General features: G+C 38.1%; 1 protein-coding gene across 3 annotated transcripts in view; it reads right to left on the bottom strand.

Annotated features, from left to right (window-relative positions):
- Positions 1-27,334, bottom strand: part of PAFAH1B1 (platelet activating factor acetylhydrolase 1b regulatory subunit 1) — a 27,766-nt gene continuing 432 nt past the window's right edge. The window contains exons 1-11 of one of the 3 annotated variants that reach the window (XM_026047807.1): positions 17,780-17,795; positions 13,882-14,093; positions 11,821-11,905; positions 10,167-10,241; positions 9,058-9,264; positions 7,667-7,835; positions 6,724-6,826; positions 5,742-5,970; positions 4,192-4,293; positions 3,386-3,542; positions 1,610-2,095 (exon numbers count right to left, since the gene is read on the bottom strand). In XM_026047807.1, coding sequence (XP_025903592.1) covers positions 2,022-2,095; positions 3,386-3,542; positions 4,192-4,293; positions 5,742-5,970; positions 6,724-6,826; positions 7,667-7,835; positions 9,058-9,264; positions 10,167-10,241; positions 11,821-11,905; positions 13,882-13,913 — 1,233 coding nt within the window. In that variant the 5' untranslated portion in view covers positions 13,914-14,093; positions 17,780-17,795 and the 3' untranslated portion in view covers positions 1,610-2,021. Of the gene's footprint in view, positions 2,096-3,385; positions 3,543-4,191; positions 4,294-5,741; positions 5,971-6,723; positions 6,827-7,666; positions 7,836-9,057; positions 9,265-10,166; positions 10,242-11,820; positions 11,906-13,881; positions 14,094-17,779; positions 17,796-27,334 lie in introns of those variants that run through there. The other 2 variants (XM_026047809.1, XM_026047808.1) reach the window with 2 other exon arrangements.

The raw sequence follows: 27,334 nt of genomic DNA on the forward strand, positions 1-27,334 counted from the left end.
GGTACCTGTAACTTCTCATTCATGTCTATTTACATACGCGGTGAGGTTTGCTTTACACGCAGTGTTTCTAGGTCCTATCGGGAATTCGGTGTGATGTACTAGGTGATGATGCAGGTTAAGATGCACTATTAAGATGCACTATTATCTGGAATCCTCAGAGAGGACAGAGAGCAGCAAATTGTTCTAGCCCCAACAGCTAACAAAGCAAATGATACTTTATCTGTGCATGCTTAACTGCAGAAACACACACTTAAATTATACAAGCCACTGGATTTAAGAGACTAGCCTGAATCTTAAACTGGCTCCAAAAGCGGCACACGTCAGAGCTCCGTTTCTCAGCTCCTGGAGCCAGGCCCTGCGGAGCAGAGCCTGCTGCGCGTGCCCGGGAACAAACCTGCCCTCACCGCTTCCCAGCGGACGCCTCCGGCCCACTCCATGCTGGCCAAGGAGTCTCAGTTCTAAAAGGGACAGTTTTAAAAGCCATGTATTAAACAAAACAAATAAAATAAAGCACAAATTCGCCTGTTAAAAATATCAGACTGGTACTTCATTATACTGTAAATTTTAAGTGGATTTTTAAAAAGACCTGGTTAGTTCAGTAAGTACTGGAACTCTTAATTATCTACAATGGAATTTGTCACAAAGATGCTGATTAAAATATTAACTTATATCTTCATTCACTTCAGGTCAAAATAGGTAGCTTTAGGGATATGCAAATTAAAACTGTATACACCAAACAATGCAAATACTAATTACCAATTCAGGCTTTTTTTTTTTTTTTTTTTTTTAATGGTTACTTGATAGCATCATTCTCACACATGGATTTTTCAGGTGTTTTTTTAAAAGCTTCTATCAGTTTGAATCTGCCATTATAATCTGATGTACAAGGTTTTTAGTACTTTTCTTTAAAGCATTTAAATACTGTATCCCAAGATATTTCTCAATATGCAAATCAAAGTAAGTTTTTATTCAAGCCACATTATGTCTTCAAGGTATATATAACCTCATTTCAAAAAGGTTTCCAAGGAGGCACTAAAATAAAGAAACCTTTGTAGACCCCAACCTCCTGCATGTGAGTATGAGGGAAATGTACTTTATACTGTTGTGTAATGAGAATTGCACATTTCTAACACACATTGAAAGCAAACAAGTTGTACCATGGCAGTCATTTGGGAGATTCAGCTCTATTGGAAATCTGATCACTAAATTCTAGTGGGATGGACAAACAACTCCTCCTGGAAGTCTGTCTAGCATAAGAAAAAACAAACAAGCAAAACAAAACAAAAAAGAATGTGGTTTAAACTTAATAGCACAGCTTAACCATTCCATGACCAAATAAAAAATAAATACATTTATCACATCAGCTGCTACTAAGATTTGTTGTCTTATTTCAGTTTTACAGTTAGTTATATAAATATACCAACCCTTGTGTGATAGGAGGCCAAAACAAGTATATTCCGTTGATTTGGCAAATGTTTCATGACAAATATTCCAAAGTTTAATTAATTTCCATTAATTACATATAACATTCAGAAGACTCTGAATTGCAGCCTTATTATCTAGTATCCTTAGAGAAGATTTATTAAGCACACTTAAGTGATGTTACATAGATACACATTTCTGAAAGAGCCCTACAAAACTTTTCCCAAATGAGGTCACCAATTCAGGCACCAACAGACAGCAGAAAGAAAAACAGGTATAATTATCCGACATAGAACGACACTGTCAACTATTCAGTTAAGTGCCCTATTTCAGTTATCCAACTTCTGCCTTCGTAGGTCTGATGTGACCAATGCCAGCCCATGTTCTTAAACCTATGGTACTTCTAGACAACGTATGTAAATTTACAGTATACAATTTGGATTCACCATGCATGAATACTTTGTGTGTAACATTTAATAAGCTCAATCTACATCCAGAATAATTTACATGAAAGGACAATATTTATTTAAACAGAGCTCAATGGGTAACCATGGTATCTGAGTGCATCCAGAGGAAAAGGGGGTCAAATGTGAATTCAATCAACGGCACTCCCACACTTTTACTGTTTGATCTACACTTCCAGTAACCACATATGGTGCCGTCTTGTGGAAATCTGTGGGGAAAGAAAAGCTGATGTTAAGGAGGATTGCAACAACTGACTGTTTTCCAATCTCACTGAAAGTGATATCAATTCCATGACTAGACTAAGCTCTGCAAGTCAGCTGTTTTGAAGGCACATTTTCTAATGACAAAATTTTCCAAAATAAGAAAATATATTTTTAGTTCAGTACAAAAGATCCTATCTAGATTTCTTTTCCATCAAAAGTTCTAAAAGGGGAGTCTCAAATATCAAATTGATAAAGTCCTTGAACTTTGTACACTTACAGATAACATTGTTTATTTAAATATGAAGGCAATGAAAAATAACTTAAGAAATTTAAACTTTTCACCTTGCAGTAGACAATACTGGCTGTGAGACAGTATTTCAAAAGCTTAAAACATACCAACACACGCACACATATGTGTGTGCATATACTTTTTTTTTTTAAACAAGACCTCAAAGTATTTCATATATGCAAATCAATTTTGGACTGGGTTCACAGACAGTATGGAGAAAATAACCAAGAGGAACTAGAAAGCTTCATCACTTAGAGCTTCAGTAAAGCAATCCTTCAACTGAAACCACAACTTTCAAGAGTGTAATATTAATAGTAGTAGTTGATGTTATTCATGTTCTTTAACTTGGGACTTTTCTTAACCCCTTATTATTCAACTGGATTCAATGATTTAAGAGTAAAGTTAATTCAGAAATCTGAATTTGATTAAAAAAACCTTAGTAGCCCATGTCAGGTGCACTGCTAACTTAGCTTCACTGAAGAAACCACCAGGGGAGAATAAAGAAACAACCAGGATTCCAAAATAAAAGCAGTGTTATTAAGTGGTGGCTTTTTGTGCGTTTTTGCTGTCTGGGATTTTGTTTTGCTTTGTTGGGGCAGACGGAAAACAACCTCTATCAGTATCAAATAATACTGATGAGAAATAGTCATAAATTTGCAGTAAGAATTTTTTTTTTTTTTGCTCCCTGCCTTTCCCCTCTCTCATTTAGGGGCTGACAAGCATTCATAATACAGCATTCCTTCACATCCCCACGGTGAAAGGCTACAGACCACTCTTGCACTTAATTTCTTCATTCTCTGTACAACACTGGCAACAGTATTAGAAAGTCCAAAGAATTTGAAATTTGTACCTATCCTTATGTGAATAAAATATACATAGCACAGAAACTTACTGGGTTCCTGAATGCAAATATCTAGCCTGGTGGTCAACTTGAGTTGGTGAAGATGTAGAAAGAAAATGCATGTCTCGTTCCGTTTTGCAGTAAGCATTGCAGAACAATACATACCCAACGAGGTAACAAAGTGTTCGTGCGCGTTGAGGGTTTTCATGCATCGTTTGTTCTTGAAGTCCCAGACACGTAGAGTCTTGTCATCGGCACAGCTCAAAATAAACTTTCCCCCAGAATGGAACAGAACGCCACGTACCCAGTTATCATGGCCCACCTTACATACAAAGGGAAAATCAGTGAAGGGAAGAATATTTTAAGGGTTAAATCTTCTACAATTTATACTAGGGCAGATTGAGTAACAACATTCCCCTTCTTGCAACAATAATATTTAGCTTTCTAAAACCTAATAAATTGCAAAGTTTATCTTTGCTTTCTATTATTATACTCTAACAGGACTACTGACAGTACAAGTTCCTGTCCTTGAAGACAAGGAAACAGGAGCCCCTCTGATCTGCACTGCATTCTGCTCCCCACCCCAGCAGCTCTTCTCCAGCCTGAATCCAGGCGGGAAGGCGACAGCCCATAGCGTAACAGCAACACAAACACACTGCACGCACAGTACAACGTGTAAGGCAGAAATCTGAACGTTAGGAGCATCTAGGTTCCAAACAAAACAAGTTATTCACCCCTAAACTACACCACAGTATACCAGCATCTATAATGCACACACTGAGTATTTCCTAGCAACAATGAAAGCTGAAAGACAGAAGCCATTAGAACTGCCTATAGTATTGATAGTATTTGTCTTATTTCAGTGAATCTGGCAGCTCTTCAAAAGGCAAAGAGCACATAAGAGAGCTCATTCCTTTACACTGGTGTTACGTATGCAGTTATAGCCACTAAAAGTGGCCTAATAAACTTACAAGGGTCATAAGGCACATGCCAGTGCTAATGTCCCACATCTTAATGGTCTTGTCTCTGGATCCAGACAACAGAAAAGGCCCAGGCTTGCCACTCTTCTTAGTCTACAGAAAAACAAGACTTAAGTTATGACATATACTTCTTTTTTTTTAAAACAGATTTATTAGTAAGAAAATTAGATCATATGATACCACAGCAAATAAAAACACAATGCTCAAGCGGAGATTCAAAGATTGTTATTAACACTAGAAAAAAAGGGAAAAAATGAAATGAATTAAACAATTTGTTCAAAGAGTGGCTCTATTTCCTGCTGGCAAACCAAGCCAAATCTGACTTTGAAACCAAAATTGCCTACAGCAAGACAGTTTTTAATTTTTTTCCCCAATTTCTGCTTGCATTTCTGCTTGTAATCATAAAACATATGAACTAAAGATTTAATTCACAGAACTTGAAGTGTTTCAGTTAAGAAGCTAATGTAACTTGCTTCTTGTTCAAAGCTAAATACTGCAGTGTGATGTATGTAGTTATCAGACCAGCAGAGGGCAGGGAAGACACCACTCCAGATAACAAATGCTGCAAGAGGAAAAGAAGATTTGGAATTTAATTATTTTTAATTAAAGGGCGGAAGGATCTTTTCAGTCAAGTTTTGCTTGCATCCCTAAATAATCTGAAAAATCGACCACTTGACAAGTTACAGTACGTCTTCAGTGAATCTACTTTTCCCATTTAGGTCACATTCACTTACAAGAAGTTTACATAAAGCTTCCCTTCTTCAACCTCATACAGGTCTTTGAGAATACTTTCAGCATAAAACATGATGTGACAAAGCAATATTAGCATAGCTAATTTGGTAAAAATGACCACTGCCCACAAAGTCAATTCTAAGGCCTAGCTGGGCCTTAGAATTGGGCCTTCAAACTCAACAAGGTTATTTGTTTTGAACTTTAGGTGCCCCTTAATAAGCCTTCCTTAAAGATTCTATAACAGAACCAGAGAACATTGTACACATGATCATACAAATGGGGATTTTAGAGAATGCTTTCTCCTGTCATTAACTTGGTACTGTAAAAGACCGTGGTCAAAGCTTAATTCAAGCACAATAACATTCTATATAACACCCAGAGTCACTCATGTATGCACTTCTGGCTCGCTACTACTACTACTACTGCTTCTGGCCCCACTCTTCATCTGCTGTGACCTCATCTTCATTACTGTAATCTTCCAGTTAGGTCAAGTAAACTACCTCCATCCTTCTTTAAGGAAATATGTTAAAGTGAGCCCATGTTCACTCTTCTCAGACATAGGCCATCTCTCTAAACTTCACTTCCACCAGTGCAAAGACAAGCTCCCACTGTTAAGCCAGTAGAGCACAGATCCTATTATGCCAAGATATGGGATTAAGAGTACTGCAAACGTACTCAAGAGAGGCCCATAGACCTGCTACATCATCTGCCAAGTACTTTGAAACCAGAGTTTACCTATTTCAGTACTATCCAGTAAGTTATGTTTACAGCGTAGACAAAATCTGACTGGTGTGCATTGGAAACCTTACCTCTGATCCCGTAGCTTCTGATATGGTGGAGTATGAGCTCTCGGGAGCCCAAGAAATGCACTCTACCACATGCTCATGCTCTCGGAGCTCAGCTTTGCATTCCTTTGTCGCTACCACCCAAACACGCACTGTCTGGTCATTAGAACAGCTGGCAATTAAGGTGCCATCCTGGTTAGGCCGCACCATGCGCACCCATTCTCTGTGTCCCGTAAAAGTCTTCACACAATAACTATTTAAAAGGGAGAAATACAGCATAACTCAATTAACACTGCAATTAAACCAATATATAAGCGCCTTTGAAATGTAACGATGCTCGATCTCTTCTTAGACATAGACTACTTTAGAATGGATGTATCAATTCTAGCTGATGATGTACAAAACCATAAAGCCAATTCATGGATAAGGAGCTCATTGGATAAGGAAAAAAAGAGGCAGTTAAAAACAAGTAAACCCTTAATAAGATATAAACTAGTATGTGCAGAGCAGCAGGCAGAAGACAGTTTGCATTGAGTAGGTATTTAAGAACAAGTCGGAACTTAGAAGCAATTCAGATAGTCTTCGACAACAGCTCTAAACAAATCAATGGATCAAAGATACTAATGAAGAATGAAAGAAACAGTAAGGCAAAAAATTGGAGGCAACGTCTTGATTTGTACCAAGAAAGGTAACATCTCCTTCCTCCTTTCATGTCCCCTTAAACTTGTGGTTAATCATGGCATTTATATTCATATCCAATCATGTGCTATGCCTCTATAGCTCCCATAAAGATAAAGCCAGTTACTTCTAATTAGTGGCTATCAAAGGCCTAAGCTTAATGATTTAAAGCAGAACCCTTCAGCTGTTGATTGCGAAGGGCATGATATCATATCTCAATTCTTGAATGTCAGCAAGACATTTCTGCTCTATGTCATTCCACTCCGTATTAAGAAGTGGCTATGTTTGTTTTCTTTACATGGTGATGTTTAACTAGGTCTGTACTTACCCTGTTTGAACTTCCCACATTTTGATAGTTTTATCCCTTGAAGCAGACACTATATGATCTCCATTGGGCATGATGGCTACTGAAGAAACATTATGATCATGACCTAAAAACAAAACCAGATTATTTGTAAGCGATACTCTAATACTGTTTCACACATCACATAGGACTATTTATTTGTCCTGGACAACTATCTATAGCAATAGCCTGTAACGTATATTCTATAGGATAATCATTACATGTAAACTTGAGTTTTTCTGAAAGAATCATCTACATTTTTAGAATCACATAGCTCCAGTCACTGAGCATCATCTGGGATCATTCAAAAACTTCTTCTGAAGTTGTCGTAAAATCAGCTACTTTGCACTACGCAAGTGACATTTTTACAGCTGTAAAAGCTGGCATAGTTTAGAAGACAGAGCTACTACCAGCCGCTGAGGAAGTTAGAGCATTTTCTTTAAAGAGAATTTATTTCCAAAATTACAGAAGTTGCAAATAATTAAAACTTTTAATTTTCCAAGTGACAAACATTAGAATCCACTCTTCTGGAAAAGACTGAACACAAATTGCTTCATCCCTGACAAGTACATTAGGGAGGTAGAACAGTGTAGAAAAAGGTAATTTAACTTGCTTGAGGATTTAATTTTTAGTGCTAAACCCATCTAACTGCCATTTCACTTCCAGATCATTATGGGATACTTTCCACAGTACCACAGATAACAGATCTGAGATGCTATTTCACTCTCCAGGCACCAAGTACATACTTCCAGAGCACTAAATGCATAAAGGTATTGCCCTTTTCTTTGGGGCAACACTCTGGTTTATATCCTCTTTCCACACTAGCAGTTTCCCTGGATCAAAACAACAAATAAAGGAACAATAAAAAACAAAACACAAAACTCTCTTCATTTAACGGACTGCTAAGTCAATCCTCTATACACCTTACCATGCATAGTTCTGATGCACTCAAAGCCCTGGAAATCCCATAGCTTAATGGTCATATCAGCAGAACAGGAGGCCAACAGTTTGCCAGTGTGGTCAAAAGAAATATCCTGCACAGAGTCTGTATGCCCCTTAAGGGTTCGTTCAAAGTCCCCCGTCTCATAATCCCACACCTGACAAGCAAACAGGAAATCTGTTAACAGCAACTTATTACTTGTTGTTTTCTTCAGTTTTGCATTTGCACTCTGCAGACTAGTCTGGCACCTTATTCAATAATTAAGAGACAAAGAAAGATTGCCCTAGAAAAGCTTTACAAGATAGAAAAATAAGCACTATATGTGATTGCTACATACACGCTAATTGAATTTGTGTATTGTTAATTCTTGTTTAGCTAACTTAAAACATCATAAATATAGCAAGAAATGTAAATTCTGTTGTATTTTTTTCAGGTCTTAACAACCCCAAACCTTTACAAATAAAGGATACCAATTCAGAAACCACCAGACAGAATGAAAACCACTTGGTGCAGCTCGTTTCTATACACTCCTTTCTATACTAGCTCACAGTTCCCATAATGCAGCCAGGTTTCAGCAATAAAAATACTTAGGAGTAATCCCCTTCCTTCCCCGCTGCCTCCCCACAAGCTTTACTGTGGGCTCCAGAAATTGTTTCCTGCCCTAGAATCAAACAACAAATATTCTACGTACTGGAAATATTCAAAGCATGCTAGTTCAGGAATGATGAACCAAATCATTTCCAAGAGTTAATATCTGATATGTAGGCATTAGCTAAATTACAGAATTTGTCAGAGATTAAACAAATATTTGTCATTAAAAACCACAACAAGAAGGCGTGAAGTCCCCATTCTCACCTCCTAATTAAGTCAGTCTCCTATCATTCAACCACGGACAAAAGCTTTTGAAACAGCATGTTTCTACAGATTTTATAGTGAGTCTCTCTCCAGCACAATATTAGACATTTCATTTTAAAGATAGAAAAAGAGGAAAAGAAATTGATTCCTCAATAGATTTCACTGGCAAAACAAAGCGGCAACCATTGGGGATGCCACTGAGGGTGAAACAGAGATGCAAAGCTCTACCTCAAGAATAAGGAAATTTATCCTGGGTTTTGATAGGAGGCAGCAAAGAATAAACGAAGCAAAGGGTAATTACTCTCCTCTAACACACACACACACACACACACACACATTTGCTCACACACTTTTCTAGTTATTATTGCAGATTATCTTAAGTATTTTCCTCAAGTTAAAAGATAGTAAAAATACCTTGAAGTTATTGGAACAACTTTCAATCAATACTGAGCATGTCTAGTGTCAAATGCTGATATTACATATTAAATTTAGAGGATGTGTAATTTTCTGTAGCAAGCACATACCTTTATTGTGGCATCCTCTGAAGCAGAGACCATAACACTGAAGACTGGATGGAAAATTACTCGAGTGACAGGACTCCTATGTCCGCTCAACGCATACTTCTCTGGAGGGCGGGGAATCCACTCTTTAGGGTCTCGTTTCTGACCAAGGGGTCCACCTGATGTAAACTCTTCCTTAGCTTCATTCAGCTTCGATTCTAATTCCATAACCTAAGTTTATGATTTTTTAAAAAGATTGTTTACTTTTCAGTCGTAAAACAAGGTCCAACTCACCTTCGGTCATTAACAGTCTAAACACAAACAGGCTCCCCAAAACCACAGCAGAGCAGAGACTGCAAAGATCCAAACCAGTTACTGACATTCAGTAGCATTGTTATTTCTAAAACTTAAAAGCTAAACTAATCACTGAATTTATTGCCTTCCAACTTCCCAAGCACACAGATGTTTGAGTAACGAGTCCAAAGGTTTGTTAGCAATTTTGACAAACTATTCAGAGATCTTGCTAACAGAAGAAATTCTCTTACTGTACTTAATTTGTGTATACCAGAGAGAGCATGCAGGTTAACCAACAGTAGAAAGACTAAAGGCACAGCAAAATCCTAGATATGTTAGCATGCTGTGATTCTTTTTAGTGCTATTAATGCACTGAGGACCTACTGAGTTCTGTATTGTCCACTTACAGTACAGTCACTTGCTCTAGGGCACTACATTTAATGGTTTATTCCCTTTAAAGTAATGTCTGAAGACACTATCAGAAAAGGCTTTTACCTTGTTCTAAACCGGTCAAGCCTTCTGGAGACATCCATTCAACCCTCCAATTCACAAATTGCCATAGGGCACCACTTCCTAGCTTCATAAATTGCATAAACAGTCCAGAAGGTCAAGTCAAGAAATGTTTATAAAAAAAGCTGGAAGTTATGCCTTTGCTAGTACTGAGGCAGATGAAACAGTTTCTAAAACAAGGATTGTACCATTTTCTCCTACTCAAGTTAGTGAAATTCATCTTTGGGGCATCATTTACCAAACTCCACATTTGTCTGACAAAAAAGGTAACATTCTATTCAGTGACAAATGTTCTGCATAAAAAAAATCCATTAAATCTCTCCACTTACCTTCTTTTGTAATCTTATAACTGATGTCCATTTTTTCTCCAGAAGTCCAGCGTACTTCTTATCTAACTCTTCATTCTGGAGGAGGGTGAGCGTTGAAATGAGTAAGTATCAGTTCTGCTATTTATCAGTTTCTCAAAAGCAATATAAACAGCTCATCTTAATAAATTCTCATAACTACTTCAGGAGCATTTGTAAAGCCTTATCTGTAGGAACAATCAATAGAAAAATAAGGAAATACTCTTTACAGCGTTACACTGCAATCTTTCAGATTTACTGAAGTAATTTCATTTCTGCTTCAGAAACATGAACGGAGACATTTTTCATATTTTCTTGTGAGGAAGTCCCATGGAACTTTTAAAAACTGTATTTTCTTATTTCCCTCAGGACCATCTAGCCTATTTAGATCACCTCTTTAAACTCTGATAAGAGAAGACTTAATTAGCTTGATGCATAAGGCTGATAAAGGGATGGTATTAGGATTTTCAATTATAAGTATGGTATTCCAATTTATCAGTTCTACTTATATACTACAAAGAGATGGAAGAAATTAAGACATACCTCAATCAAGCATTTTGGAAAAAGAACAATCCAAGACTTTATTAGGGAAGAGGCAAGGATTTATCAAAAGCCAGCACACAGAAGATTACTGCTAAATCCAGATCTCTCCAAGGAAACTTAAATTTAAGGAAATGCTCACCTCTAATGCTAGTAAATGACAAGTTTAAGGAACAAGTAAGAATCAACTGTTATAAAAGCAAATCACTGCAATTAAGCTGCAATAAATGACTGGCTCCAGTCACAGCATCTATATAGCCTGACAAAATAGAGTTGTTTACCAAACTTGACCAGCTTAAATTAAGTATTTAGGCTTGTTCTTATGTTATACCATTCATCAACATTTTCATGCAATGATGTAAACACTGACCCAGTTCCAAATACAAAATAGACTTCTGCCATTTGCTCTGTACTATAAAAGAAAAGACAAGCACGATTTTGTCTTCATGGTTCTTAAACATTGCTATGAGAAATCAGGCTCCAAAGCTGCACAGTCTTGCATCATTTCAAATCAAGTTACAAAAGAGGTCTTCAGTTTTCTGACTTTGTATAGTAGAAAGTTTTTGCTTTTATGTAAGCTTCAATAATAACGAGAGTTAAGCAATCGACATAGGTGTGGTGGGAAGGTGAGTAAAGGGGGAGACACAGACATGGCAGCAGGAGACTCAAATCCCATGCACTGCAATTAAATACACTCTTGTGAACACGTGTGTTATCTTTTGCTAGCAATTAACTGCTAGCTTTGTTTTCCAGTACCCTTCATCTCAGAGAATCTAGTCCTCCAAGATTTAGATCTTTAAAATGCCACTAGAAGAATCACTCATTGTAAAGGTGAGTGGTAGTCAGGCAGGAAAAATAAATGTCAAAAGCACACCTAGTTGATGACCAGAATAAGAGTTTTGCTCATAAATCTTCAAGTCAATGAATGATTATTTTTGAGCTTTATGCTAACACAACAAACTGTGCGAGCTCATCATCTCCAAATCTCACTATGTATGACTGAATGGGTAACTTGTAAGGATATGTTCAGAATGAAAGCAAATCTCATCAAATGCTAAATTCCTTATTTCAAATACAGAGAATTTTGGTTTAGACTCACCACATCTAATTCAGCTTCCTTTTTAAAAACTGAATATGCCTCTTCATAGCCGTTAGAACGAAGGTAATCTGCTATTGCTCGATTTCTAAAAATAAAACAAAACCCAGTATCTTTAGCCACAGTTTGGAATAAAAGTACGTCATAAAGTCATTTATACGCGGCATTCAAAACAAAATTAGTATTTAGCCGAAGTGAAAGAAACCACAGCAGCACGTTTGCAGGGATAAAAGGTTACTTTTAGCGCCAAGTTGAGATGTGTTTCATTCACAGGGTTATGCTGCTTCTGAAGTCAGAGTAAGTGGTTTCAGCCTGGGCTGCAGGAGCTGAGCGACATCCCACATGTTCCCAGGGGCTCCAGTGCACATATCCCTTGGCGCACCCTCCCCAAGTGCCTCGCCTTGGTGTCCACACACTAGCTTCTCATTAAACCCCATTAATATACTTGTGAGTAACCCCATGCTCAAAGCCTTTCCTCAAAACAGCTGAATATGCAGAGCAAATCTGCTGCAGCACCAATATCAAAAAGCAAATATCCAAGTATAAAATATCTACAATTAAAGAGACACAAATAAAACAAGCATATCCACTAAGAAAGTATCACTTTGGGGAATTCTTCAACAAGACAGCCTTCATGGTAGGAGTATTTGAGAGCTAACACTTTATATAAAACTAAGAATTTCAGGTTATAACTAGTTTTACATGTTCATGAAATCATTGAAGCATACAACAAGTAGCATTTGGAAATATAACATATTGAAATGTGGACGTTTGAGCTAAATTTACAATGGTAGCATGCCAGCCCATGACTTCTTCCCTTTCCTCATGCCCTAAAGAAACTGCATGATTTCACAGGTGCTGCAGTTCCACACAAACAGTTGGAAGATCTCAGATATGTGACTGACCATCCTTATAGCTACCTCCTGATTCAGGTTTCCCCATATCTTAAGAATTCCTTATCCGAGAGGAACTGGGCTTTCCTTTCAATGCCTCCTTCCTGAATATTACACATATCTAATCTCTCTTGGACACTCTAATTCTAAATATGTCACTGTATGCAAGCAGAAATGTTAAGTTTCTCCTTCAGAAACAGGGAAATTCGCTAAAACAAAGCACTGTTCTCTTCTCAGACTTCTGAAGTAAATCCCAAGTCACTGTTAACTTCCTACTTCCAGTTATAACAATTCATTATTTCCACTTCTCCATTAACCTATTTCCTCTTTGAAGTCTTTGCCAAGAAGAACTTCAGAGAGTTGCCAAAAATTAATATGTTTAAACTCTGGTCATGGCACTCTCTATGCTTTACAAAGAAAACTTGCACAGTACTTAAATGCAAGTATTTTATATCTTAAAATACACCAAACTAACAAGTAAATTGCAATGCAGCACATCCTGACCACATGCTTCTGATAACAAAATTGTTATAATTTACACAAAAGAAAGAACTCATTAATCAGTTCAGACTAAATATTACTGCTTATTTTAACCCTTTTGGAACTTTTAGTGACTGAAACAAAACAGACGAAAATAAATGAAAATGAAAATTCACAACCCATCTTGGACAGTTTCTAACTTCAAAAGGCAGCATTCTTATACCGTAACAGTTCATTTAAAACAATTAAGACTATGTGGTTTTCTTCTATTCTTTGCTGTACTTTCACTTCATACAATAGATAAGCCTATTTTCGTTGTTAAGGGATCATGAACAAAAAGCATTTAAAGATCTGTGTGATGTTCATTTTGCATAAAACCAAACCCAAATTCTTCCTTCCAGTCCATGCAGAAACAGAAGTTTTGTAAATTAAATGTTGATTCGTTCCTGCCTATCTATTTGCAATGAACAGAATACTGAAGTGCAGTGCAAATCCTTTCTCCTCCAGTCTTCTAGGTCCACCATTTCACAATTCCATTAACTCCAGAGTTTTTATCAAAAATAAGACCTTAAAAATCAAAACCATAATAAACAGTACTAGAGCAGAATGTGAACATGACTACTCTGTAAATCTAATTGTCTAATTTAATGTTTAATGAGCATGAGACAAAACCAAAGAAGCCATTCCTTACAACTCATCTCGTTGCCTTTGTGACAGCACCATTGTGGCTGCGAAGCTGGGTTAGGGCGGTTCAGCAGCAGCTGCCTCCTCAAGATCCAAAGTCTTAAGAATCCTGGATCCACAATTCAGTCTGCCACAGAGTGGCCTAGAGCAAAAGTGTTTCTTCAGACGTGAAATCCACTAGGAAACTGGGAGGCATTCAACAAGGAAGATTCATTCCATCTACAAGGAAGAGAAAGAAACTGTTAATTTCCTTTAAATGAGCATTCCCGGTCTGCCTGGACTGACACAAACTCAGATCAGAACAAACTCTAGACAGAGCAAATCCAGTAAACCTGTAATCACTCCCTTGCACTGCAAGGGCACCATCTGAAACAGCAACAGCCAATCTGAGCTGAGCAATCTGGAGAGGCTTACACACATTTGTAAACCTCTCTCTCCCCTACCATTTCTCCATCAAGAAACAGGGAGTTGAAGGGGATCTCTTCAATTACAGTTCTGTCCTGTTTCATGGGTCACCTTATCATAATTCCTTTTGACAGGAAGAAAAAAACCTCCTACTTTAAAGTCTACATTTTGTACTCATTACTTCTACCACAAAGCTATCCCCTAAAATCCTCTATCCTTATATTAGATTGTCTTTTGCAGACCTGTCTCCTCAAACTAACAGCAGCAAGGTTCATTTAAGTTCAGCTGCCACATATACTACAGCTCAGCTAATGCTTTCCTGCATCCCTCAAATTTAGGGACAGAGTTTAAGCAAAGAAAAAAATGTTCCAAGAAGAGACTGCAGAAGATGTTATGGCACACAGAGGTCATGGCTAATGGCATAAAGACACACTCAATTTGACAATAACTTATTTGTGGCACTATACCTGGTAGTTGTCTTGACTTTACCCAAATGGTGTCTTTGAAGACTACAGGTATTAATACAAACATGAGTTGTATTTAGGTACTTATATTTGACAAATCACTCTTTCTTCTGACTAACAATATGTGAAAAGTGGCAAAGAATAACATTCTAAAAGATAGCACTTGCTTTCTTTTTAGTCTTGTACTAACCCTGTTTACATGTAGTTAAATCTAGTCTGCATTTGGGATACAGCAAAAACTCAAACATGTACTAATCAGCACAACAGAGCTCCCTGGCAAAGGGCTAAGGAGTGTGTTCAGATTGTGACTCACTCTGACAAGGGAAGCCAGTTCAGATTATTTCAGAATCTGATGTGCTCAAGATAGGGTGCAGGTCAGAAATTCTGCCTTTCAAAAGCACATAGACAATGTGCAACCTGTTATACAGTAATATGGACTTCAATATTCTTACTGCACAAACTACTTCTACTGGATAGTTTTAGTCTTTGTCAAGGAGTCACCAACAAATAGTTTTAGCAACTCTGCAGGTATTCTGGTGCGAGTAACATGACTAAAAAAAATGCCAAAGTTGGCACTTCACCTGTTCTGGTTGAGTCCATGACATGTCGCTCGCTTGAGCCTTTAAACAAGTCTGAGCAATTGGCTTTTAGCAACAAGGTAAAGAGAACATGAAAATACACAAGTTGCAGCAGGTTAAAAAAAAATCCAACAACTGTTTCAGGACACACATGTTCCCACTACCTCTTCCCTGTTGCTTCTCCGCTAGACACACAAAGATATACAATATTTACTATAGTAAGTTGGGTAGCAATTTTGTAACAGGTCTATTTTATACAGTCAGCCTTTCTTATATTAAAAGAAATAAAATATTAAGTTTGTATTGGACACAGGAAATCAAAGGGTTGCTTTCTAAACCGATGTGGTTTTTATCTAGCCTTTGTTTTCTGCTTCAAAACAAGCTTAAGCTGCAAGTTACTGTGTTTCCCTCCTGTGCTGCACTTTCCATGTCAGATGCGGTAATATTGTGTTGCGAGCTGCTTTAGGCACAAGCACTCCGAACAGGCAAGGCATTCATCTGACCTCCTCCCTAGCAATTTCAGAAACAAATCACTGAAAACTGATAGCACTGCCCTGTGCTCACAGAGAGTGGAGGCAAACACTTCATTTTTGCCTGTCCCGCACCTTGCTTCCTGGCAGGTAGGGACGAGCAGCTTTCAATAACTGCAGGGTTTTGAGTACATGGGAGAAATGCTGCATGCAAATTAATCGAAATTCAGTTAATACAAAAGAAAAAAAAAAAAAAAAAATGAAAAAATAAAAATAAATAAAAAAAAAAAAAAAAAAAAAAAAAACACAGGCTTATAATGGCTGAATCTCTGCACTTCAGATTGAACATTGCAACATTTTCAATAATAATGTTGAGAATAATCAAATAATAAGGTATTTTATATGCTGCAACCCTTCCAGCTTAATGACCGTAAGAATACTGCTAAGATTTCCTTCCCCATTTGTCTCATCTTCCAGTGCTGAATGATACAAAACTGCCAAAGTCTCAGTATGTGTTCTCTGCCCTGTGCTGCTGTAGTTATTCCTACACATGAACTCCAGCGGCCATACACTTGAGGAAAACTACCACTGGCACAAGTTTCATTGCTAATACATCAGTAACAGTGAATTTAGGTCAGAGGACTCATAAGGTTTTAGTTTTGCTATGAAATACTCATAGGCCATTATCTATATCCCTTTAACAGTTAGAATTAACGCTATTAGAAGATAAAGGAAAGCCCTTTTAATAATGCAACAGAAATGACTTTTTATTCACTACTAGTAAATATAAATGCTGAACTCCAGTCATTAGAAACTCAGCTGATTTTAATTTAAACAGTTAACTACTTGTATTAGCCTCCTTCCTAAGTGTTTGTCATTAGAGTAACACTGTAGCACCATAAATACTATTGAAAAGATATTGACAGGGCAGTTAATGCATATAATACTATATACTACCACATGTAAAATCCTTTCAAAAAGAGTAGATTCCCAATTGCAATGTTCTATGAAATATGGTAACACATGCTAGTCACAAGTTTGCTAAATGAACAATCAAATGTAAAACTACAGATTGGTGACGTCAAAGTGAGCTTCATTATCAGCCTGGGGCAAGCATTTGAAGATCTCACTAACTCCACCCACCATAGGTTTTCTTCCTCTACGTTTACAAATAACAAATTTAATTGGTTAATTTTAAATCCTTCAGAATGTCTCAAACTCAACATTAATTCAGTTTCTTCAAATCAAGTTACGGAAGCTGAGCTACTGCACTTTCCTAAAAATGTATAAGGGCCCAGATGAGAATGAATTCAAATCTGGAAGCCCTAAAAACGTGATGCATATTCAGAAAGCAAGGAAACAGTTTGTAGTTGTTTTTTAATTTTATTGAAGGCCAAGTCTGCACAGAAAGCGGCCTTTAACAAAGAAAGCACTTAATATTCAGCTCACCTGGTGGCCAAGAGGCAGTGATGATAAAAAAGTTACTTCTTACCTACTTTTGCACTGTTGACCATGTACAGAGGTAAAAGTGAGATGGAGATTAAGGGCGATGTATCGCCCATGTTGCAGACTTGCTATAAAAATAAGTGATAGCCCAGACATCTAGCAGGTGTCACAAGTACACACAGAGACACCATATAGCCAAGGGATCACACTCCATTTGTCTAGAATTTACCACCTCGGTGAAATCAGTTTTAATTGCCTTTTATTTTAGAAAACAGACACAGTATTGTGCACGTGCACTCTCCTTCTCCTTAGCGAGTGATGGCTTTATAACACATGAAACTCAGTGGAGCAAGACTAACCAGTCCTCCCTTACTGCCTACCAAGGCTCAGAGTCACCAGCATTACAGGCACACTCCTCCCCACACAACATTAGTGACGAGAGGAAGCAACTATGCTGAATCTGAAGTTCTTACGAAGTCCTACCAAATTTAAGCATTATGATAAACATACCCTGAGATATCAAACTGCAACTGCAACCTTACCATCTTTCTCAGTATGTTCCTTGGCAGCAAAACCAGCTCAGAGTTGTCCATGGTCTTTCCTTTGCTCCAACCAAATGTGTCAAAAAATACTGTTTATACTTCAAAACTATAAATAAATCATGAAATGGATTAATTCATTACAATACTCACTTTTGGTCTTCAGAAGAAAAGGTAAAGTAAAAAATATTCCCAAATGAGATAACTTCTGTCTACACTATAACTTAACAGATTATAGCTATTACAATTCTTACTAAGAACATATAAACCAGTAAACAAAATACATGAACAGCAATTTCCTACTGCTGTCAAAACCATCTTTCACTTGCGGCACATACTTGTTTTGTTACGATCAGTTGGGCACACCTCAGTAACATGGTCGAGGTCTCATTTTCCATGCATACACCAAGATCAACTGATCTCCTTTCACGCTGAGTGAAAACACTACAAAGTAAAACCAACTGTTTCAATGCCTGGATGAGTTGCAGTTCTCTAACTGATACAGGAGCAGCAAGTTTTAAGAAAATCTAGACAAAAATCATATAAGGATAATACTTAGTCATACAGCAGAAAAGCTATTCAGAACTCACCTCAAATCTAATTTTTTTTTTTTTAAATCACCTCAGTAAAGCTGCAAAAAGGTAGGCAGAGATAGACCTATTACAGTTAGGCCTTTAGAAGCATCAGAATTTTAGGATTGTTTCATGGCCTAAGTTACTGATTGCTTAAGGCAGAGTTCCCTTATGAGCATCACACTGAAAGCCAGCCTTCTCCACTGGAGCTCTAGGCTTGGTATCTTTACCATTTCAGTCATTTATGTCCTCAAGCCTACAGAGACATTGCTAACTAACGACTATAAAAGATAGTCCGCCTTAATACATTCCTAAGCACCTCACAATCTCCTGTAAGTACCAACAGAGATCCATCCCAGCATCTAATTTTGTTACAAGCTAAACCAAGAAAGTCAGTTTCCTTGCCAGCTACTAGCATCCTTGGTTTATACCATCACAGGAACAATCAGTTAAACCAATAGGTTCTTAGAACAGAACCAAATAATCCCAAGTACACTCTCCTGGTGTTTAGAAAGCCCGGACAACCTAGCAACTGTTGATGACCAACCTGTTATTGAAGATTTTGGAATACATGTCCATAGCTTCTGCAAGAACTTAAAAATAAATAATATTTCCATAGTCTAAGTGACTGTTCCTTAGGCTCCATGCCCTTATCCACAAAAACTGCATACATAAATACGTAACTGCAGTTTATTATATCTGAAATTAGCTATCAGAAGTTATCGTAAGAAATGTCATGAGCTACACCACACAGTAAACGTGCTCACAACGTCTCTGTGGAATGACAATATCTCAAGGCATTCAAATATCCTACATAGAAAGAGCACTAAAACCAATCCATAAAAAAGTGATTTCTGATAATATTTTAGAAGAAAGTTTCCTTGAAGAAGAATACATAATCTGAGGTTACATTCTCAAGAGTAACAGTTTTGAGGTGCTTAATGTTAGGTATGCCTAAAGTACTCTGAAAGCAGAAAAACAGCAATTATCATAACCTTAGTTCTTCAGCTAGTCAGTTGTTTCTTGTGGTCACGATGGTCACATCACAGTACATATGAAATCATCTGGATTATGAAATCACAGAATTCTAAGTTGTTCCTATTCAACATGAAGTTGAACAACAACCTGTTTGAAACCTAAAATAGTCTAGGATGTCCATCTACCTGTTACCAATTTTCAAGCTGATCCTCTAATATACTTTATGATTCTGAAAAGTTCTCTTAACTGGAATAATATACATCATGCATTTTTCTCTCATTTGTGGATGCATCTGAAAGTATGGCTAGTTAGCCATACTAGTTACCTTCCTCTAGTTAGCTTCCTCTCTTCAACAACTTCCCAATCCCAGTGAGAGTGGCTTAAGAAGTGGTGACAGACACCAGACCTGCCAAAGAACTAACTGAATTAATACATTCAAAACTGAATTCCATACTACACTAAAGGTGAGATTGTCCATCTTTGTATTAATAAACAGGAAGCAATTGTTACCCTGACACTTGCTACATAGCTAGCACATTAAACCTTCACAAGGTTCTTAAATAGTGTATCTTGTTTCATAATATATTAAATATATTAACAACACGTCTTATAGACAAACTATAGTCTTTTTTGGCTGAATTAAACTAAACATTCTTGCATACTTTTAGAGTATAATTCTGAATTTTTATATGCAGTACATAAAATCTAAAGCTAGTAAAAAGCTGCTCTACCAAATTCCCGCCACAAAATAAGAAATTCTTTACACAAATGTACTCTAGGACGACTGGACAAATGATGCAATTTCAACATGGAAATATTTAAAAATGAAGCAACAATCACATTTCCTGGACATAACCTAGAAAGGTTTCTTAAAAGTCTGTCGTGAAAAAATAGTCCCTTTGCCCTACCCGCAGTCATACAGAGAGAGCAATCATCAGAGAAGAGGCACACAGCACTTGAAACTCTGTGTGTGGCACAGGCCACGCACCGCATCCAGAGTTGTCAGAATTAATCAGCTGCTAAGCCTACAACACAAGAGAGCCACTCATTTATGAGCTCGGCAAATCTTTTTACTTTTCAACTTATACCTGAAATATAGCACATCAGCTGGGGGAAGAATTGCAAAAAAAAAAAAAAGGTGAGCTCCAGCAAAGACCTATCTTGGAGGGGGGAAGAAAAAAAAAAAAAAAAAAAAAAAAAGAAAAAGGTCTGATCTGAAATACAACTCTCAATTATATTATTGGTAAGACAGTGCTATTCTGCAATGTACCACTAGATACAACACTGCATGTCTTGCACAGCATTTTCAGGCATGCTTTTCACAGCAAGTCAGTGAGCCAAAATATTTTCTACTTCAGTGAATAATTAAAAATTTACTCCAACCAAACATTTTGAACAAAAACAACTGTAAGGTCCTCTGCAGGTCTTCTTATACATTTCATTTGCTTTTAACCAAGTCAACCTCATTAATAACCTGCAAAAACAGAAGATGTATTCGTTTCTTCTGAATTAAACTGATCAATAGGAGACCAAGTATAACATCTATGTTCCAAAGTCTTGGAATCCAGGTTCCAATCTTATCTAAAGAATAAAAACAGGAAATGCCATCAAAATGCTATAAAACAAAGGCAAGATAACTATTCTGTATTGCATGGCCTCTGAATAAATACATTTCTCTCCTAATTAGAAAAGTGCATTCTGGAAAAAAAAAAAAAAAAAAAAAAAAAAAAAAAAAAAAAAAAAAAAAAAAAAAAAAAAAGAAATCTTATTTCTTATATACTTTTCCTTATCTCAACTTATAATTACCAATGAACCTCTCCTGGAAGCCCATCCCTGAGAAAGGCTTTCTCTCCTCCTCCTAGTCTCACCCAAGTCTCTCCTGAGCATCCCTAGATCTGCCACTGCTGCCTGGCACCCGTATTCATGACAATGAGACATGGGACGTGCCCAAGCCTTATTAGTGCAACAAAGGCATTTTAAAAAATAATAAATTCTACATCCATCAGGTATGGTGCTAACACCTTATTAGTGTAGCAAAGACATTTTAAAAAACAGTAAATTCTACATCCATTGGGTATGGTGCTAACAATTCTCAAGTTTCATTTATTTGGGTTTGTTTGTTTATTTTAAATAGAGGCCCACATGACCTCACAACTTGAGCCCTGCTCTGTCTGCAGAAGATGAATATTAAGGGTAGAACTCCCCTGTTAGGCTTTCCCCAGAGCTGTAGTTTATGTTTGCTGTCTACAAATCTAGTTGTATTAGAACCACAAACTTCTACCATTACTGATTTAAGACACCATCTGTTTCAAAATATATACACTCAAGTTAATGACATCATCCTCTTAACAGAATGTAAAGAGGCCAGGATCTATATAAACCAAATTGTTCATCAGATGTTTTTCTTCACTCCAAAAAGCAGGTAAGCCAAGGACACAGAGATAGTATTATTTCCTTAAGGAAGAAATCTTAATTTATCCACAGCTAAATAGTGCATACACTTCTCATCATTTTTCTCTACCCTTAAAAAAACGATATATTTAACACCACTGATTTATAAATAAGCTATATATAAACAGAGAAACAAATGGAAAAAGAGAGGGGAAAGAAGAGAAAAAAAAAAAAAAAAAAGAAAGACTTGTCTGGTTAGGCCAAGAGTCCTTTGACATGTGTAGCACAATAAGAAAACCCAGCAGTGATAGCAGTGGAAAGGTATAAATAATCTTAGTTGTAAAAGCTATGGTGCTATCTCGAATGTAAACTATGTAAACTAGTACCCTGCCATGTCATAAAAACCTGGTACCTTTAACCCTACCTCAAGAGAGGTGTACCAGCTGACTCACCAACAAGCACAGCAGAATAAAAGGTGTGCAAGAAAAGCCTATGAACTCACTAAACAGGGACCTACTCAACAACAGTTCTGAGAAAATTATAGGACAGGCATTTGCTGCAACACCACCTATAAACCTGAAGCACGACAGATTTCCCATAACTGGAAATAACTTTCAAGAACAGAAGCCACTAACTGGTTAAAAATATCAGGTAACTCTTCTAGACACAGCAGAATCTTAATTGCACAGATTTACTTATCCTATTTCACAGAATCACAGAATCACAGAACATTTAAGGTTGGAAGGGACCTCTACAGATCATCTAGTCCAACCTTCCTGCTCAAGCAGGCACACCTACAGCATGTGGCACAGGGTGGCATCCAGGCGGGTTTCGAAGACCTCCAGAGTAGGAGACTCCACAACCTCCCTGGGCAGCCTGTTCCACTGCTCTGTCACCCTAACAGTAAAGAAGTTGCTCCTCACCTGGAGACGAAACTTCTTATGCTTCAGCTTGTGGCCATTACCCCTCGTCCTATCGCTGGCCACCAGTGAGAACAGCCTGTCCCCTTCCTCCCTGCATTCTCCCTTCCTGAACTTATACATATTAATCATATCCCCTCTGAGCCTTCTCTTCTCCAGAGAAAACAGGCCCAGCTCACTCAGCCTCTCTTCATACGAGAGATGTTCCATTCCCTTAATCATCCTGGTTGCCCTTCTCTGGACCCTCTCCAGAAGCTCCACGTCCCTCCTATACTGGGGTGCCCAGAACTGAACACAGTACTCCAGAATTTAATCACTATCTTTATCAAAATAAAGTCCATAAATAGTCAGCTCAAACAGCTGGGCTCTTTCAAAGTGGTACTTTCAAGGAGGAAACAGTTAAAATACTTCTATCAGCTAACAAATACTTTGAATTCACATGTTTTTTTCCTTTGGAGGTAGGTATGCCCTTAGTGCACTTGATACTGTTTGCTATGACATTGCAGAGCACACAATCGGCTTTGAAGAGGGTTGTATGTTCATAGTAGTTGTGCAATGGATCAGAGCCAGATAAAAATACAGAGTAAAAATACTTATTTTGTAAAGTAGCACAGAAGTTTAATACTTTTCTTTGAAATTTCCTTAGCAGCGCATGCCAGAATTAAGTGTTACACCAAATGGCTTCCATGACAGTAAGCTTAACAACAAGATAGCTTAAAGTCACAACTACCTAATTCCCTGAGGAGAAAGCATGATTTTTTTTTAAGATGCTAATTTAGAGAGGCATTAATAGTCAAGACTCACAGTTCTGCCTCAATCCGTATTAGAGAGAAAAGGCCCTTCCTTAAACAACTAAGTTAACTATATCTTTGTTTGGACTCACCTGCAGTGTCTAGATCTAGTTTTAACCTGCTAACTGCCAAATTAAACCTAACTAGCAGGGTAAAATGTCTTATTCCAATAGACAGTTGAAATGATTTGCCTAGCACCTGAAGAACAACAAGATTCTTGCAAATGTGTCTAATACATAAAACTCATCAGTAGGTCTCAAACCACAGTAGGAATGATTTTTTAATGTGTTTTGCAGTGATTTTAGAACAGACATTTAACTCAACCTTACCTAGGGGCACCACAGTGAGGCTGACATAATACAGGGACTATTCAAATCCAACCACCACACGTTCAACAGTGACACAAACCTTGTATGCAGATGACTGCACAAGCACTCTGCTAGCAACTGAAGTAAGAATTTTGAAGTAATTTTATCTATTTGAAAACCAGTTTTAAATGGGCCAGAATTAGTTGTTAGTTTCTAAACCTTACAGTGAGCCTGGTTAGTTTTACAGCGAGCCTTAACAGGTTAGTCTGTTAAGCAACTCACAAGACTAAACATTGATCACTAATAATCCAGGAACCCCATTCTTCTTGTGATGAGTAGAAAGTACTCCTGAGAAAGCCAAGGAACCTAAGCAATGCTTATTTCCTTGACTAAAAAAAATTTAGGAGATAGCCTGCTCTGTCAATGACATTTAAACTTTTTTAAAAAGGAGATGAATAATACCTCTATTAACGGGTCTGCATTTACAGACAGTATATAACTTATCATCTCTCTACAATATATCTGACCTAAGAAACACAGAACCAGTTTGGACCAATGCACATGGCTCTTAGACTTGAGAAATATCTTCAATCATCATCACAAATTGTAAATGTTATAGACTGACAAAAAATAAAATTCACATACCTCTAGAGAATCCAAAATTATTATTTATCATTAATAATTGCTGATTTTGTCATCTTGATTTTATACAGTTAGCTTAGGTTGTTCTCACTTTCAGACTGACAGATACTTCAGTATTCAATCCAGAAATTTCAGCAGCCCTCCCATCGTCCTGGCCTTTAGTACAGGAAGCCAGCCTGAAGTTTACAAAAATACTAGAAAACTGACCAAAGCAGAACTATTCCAAAGCTGCTGCCCTTCACACTACAGTAACTCAAACCACTCTGGCTCATGACTACTCTTAAGCAGCTATGAAAAGTTGTAAATAACGTTGGTAACGAGCACCATGTATTTCAGGGCTACTGAGAAGCACAGGCTTCCCAGTGTTTGCTCAGGATATTTTATAAGGGGTTCTCCCCACATTCCATGAAAACCTTAAAATGAGCCCTGATGGAGACTTTTGAAGAGGTCTTGAAAACAGACAAGGTTTGAATGTTAAGACAGTCAACAGATGCTAATTCAAGAGCTGCTTCATCCCCATTAAGTTGGATAGATGAAAAAGTGGAGGGTACAACAAGAAGAAAAACTGAACACACAAAGATGGGTGAAGCATAGAAAACAATAGAGAAGTGTCACGAGCAATATACATAAGACAAACCTTGCATAGTCATAAAGATAAATATTAAAGTTGTTTTTTTTTTTTTTTCTGGAGCACAGAAAATAACAAGTTTCTCCTACCCAAGCAAGTGACTAGCAGCATTTCAGAGGAAAAAAATGGAAAAGACAAAGACATTTTATTGGATTCCTCATTGTTCTTACCTGGCGTGCTTTTTAGTGAATATATATGCACCAGACAGTACAACTTCTGCTACTCCAGCAATTAAGTTACATTTCATTACTAAGAGAAAACAAACAAAAAAACTCCACACACTATCTTTAATTGAATATGGGGCAAATTAAAACCAGAAATAGCCCAATCTTCATGTGACTACCATCAAAACTCAAAAAAAAAAAAAAAAAAATCTGCCCCTCCTTCAGAATTGTTCATGTCCAGTGTTACACTTGCTCTGATTAACACTGTATACAAGTGGGACTACCATTAGCCACCACTAGAACTAGAGAGTACTTCTAAAATTGGTCTTTCCAAGGCATTTCATTTGATGCCTACTGTATTCCCCAAATCCTTTGTTCTAATGCCCTTCTTGTGCGACTTTAAGCCTGAACATTACCATCACCTCCATGATGCAATGGTAATGGACTGACATTGGAAGGATCTTACAGAGCCTACCTTTCAAAGGGGCCTCCAAAATCACAAGCTGTTATTTTATTCAAACTCAGGACATGAGGAAGGGTAACGTAATTAAATCTATGCACTCATAGGAGCTTTCTACCAGGGACTGTAGAAAGCAGGGATTATTATTATTATTTTGCATCCATTCATAACGCAGTTTAATCAAGAAGTTGTTTGAACAAAAAATTGAGCAACTACACACAATGAAAGACTTGACTACATTTCACATAATTTGGTATGTAAAATCCTTTGTTAAAAAAAATGTTATCTAAACTGTAAATAAAAAAAAAAAAATCAACAAGTGAGTACCTAAGTCAATATATTGAAATGGACAATCAGAAGGTGGAAAAAAAAACCAACGCTTTCTGACAGTGACTGGCCACTTTGCACTGTCACACAAATCAAGATCCACTCTGCACAAAAATACGCTTCCAAACAGAATGCTGGATTTGTTTCATTTCAGAAGGCTCCTGCACCATCATATTCTTCCCTAAAGAAGACTTCATTGTTACAGCAATTAGTATTCCTCCACCCCAGCAAAACGCAAGCAACGGGAGAGAGGGAAAAAAAAAAAAAAGGGTAATATAGCCATTTCGCGGCTTTGCCTCCTTACTCCACCCAGTCTCTTCTCTTCTCAATGGCTGCACACAGCATCCATAAACACGGCCAAATCAAAAGAGACATCAAACCAAAAATCAGATCCCCAAAAGCAACCTAGAAATTTGTAGCAAATCTTTCTGTTTAGAAATATTTTCTTTGTTTAGATACACTAACACAATTTTCTTTTTTTCGTAAATGATTCTAAGGGCAAACAGCTTTCTGGAAGGAGACCCTCCCTCTTCCCAAAGCCAGCCGAATGCTGCACAATCATTTATTAAACGATCATTATCGAAAGCAGCTTTTTTACCACCCTCTTCCCAATCCTATACAAACAATAGTGTCATAAGAATAAACGTACGAAGAAAACAAATAAATAAAAGCCACATAAATACATAATCCAACCATGTTCGGATGCCCAAACATCTATTCACAGTAAGAGCGTGTTTACAGAGCATTTTTGTCTCCCACAAGCCGCCACCACCCCCAGTTAGGTAATTCATTACGGATCGCCTTGACCTGCGACAGCCAAGCCCTGCGCTGCAGCACCGAGCCGGGGAACCGCGCAGGGACTACGGCAAAGAAAGGGGACATGGTGGCGCGGTGGGCACCAAAGGTCACCCGGCTGCCCCCGCCCCAGCGGCGGCAGCAAGGGTGGCCGGCGGCCCCCGGGCCGCGCAGGGCCCAAGCTCGCGCGGAGGCCCCGCTGCCCCCGCCGGGCGGCGGGTGTGGGGGGGGTCTCGGGGCCACCGGGGCCTTTTAGGGTGCGCCCCGGCACGCAGAGCTGGGGCCCCGGTCCCGCAGCGGCGCCGGGCCGGCCCCGCGGCTCTGCCCCGCGCCGGCCCGGGGCGAGGCCTGGCCCCGGCGCTGGCTCCCAGCCGGGGCTGGCGGCGAGGCCCGGCAGGGCACCCGGAGCGCCGCTGCTCGGTGCCCGGTGCCGGCAGCCGCATCCCCGCCCGCTCGAGAATTCCTGTTTTATTTATCATTATGATTAATAATCATCATCGTCATTATTGTTATCTTGCCCGGCCCATCGCCTCCGCCCGGCATCTTGCTAAGTCACCGGGGACGCGGAGCGGCCTAGGGCGG

Source organism: Nothoprocta perdicaria, unplaced genomic scaffold (assembly GCF_003342845.1).
Source record: "Nothoprocta perdicaria isolate Ctin4 unplaced genomic scaffold, notPer1 scaffold_50, whole genome shotgun sequence".
NCBI lineage: Eukaryota > Metazoa > Chordata > Aves > Tinamiformes > Tinamidae > Nothoprocta > Nothoprocta perdicaria.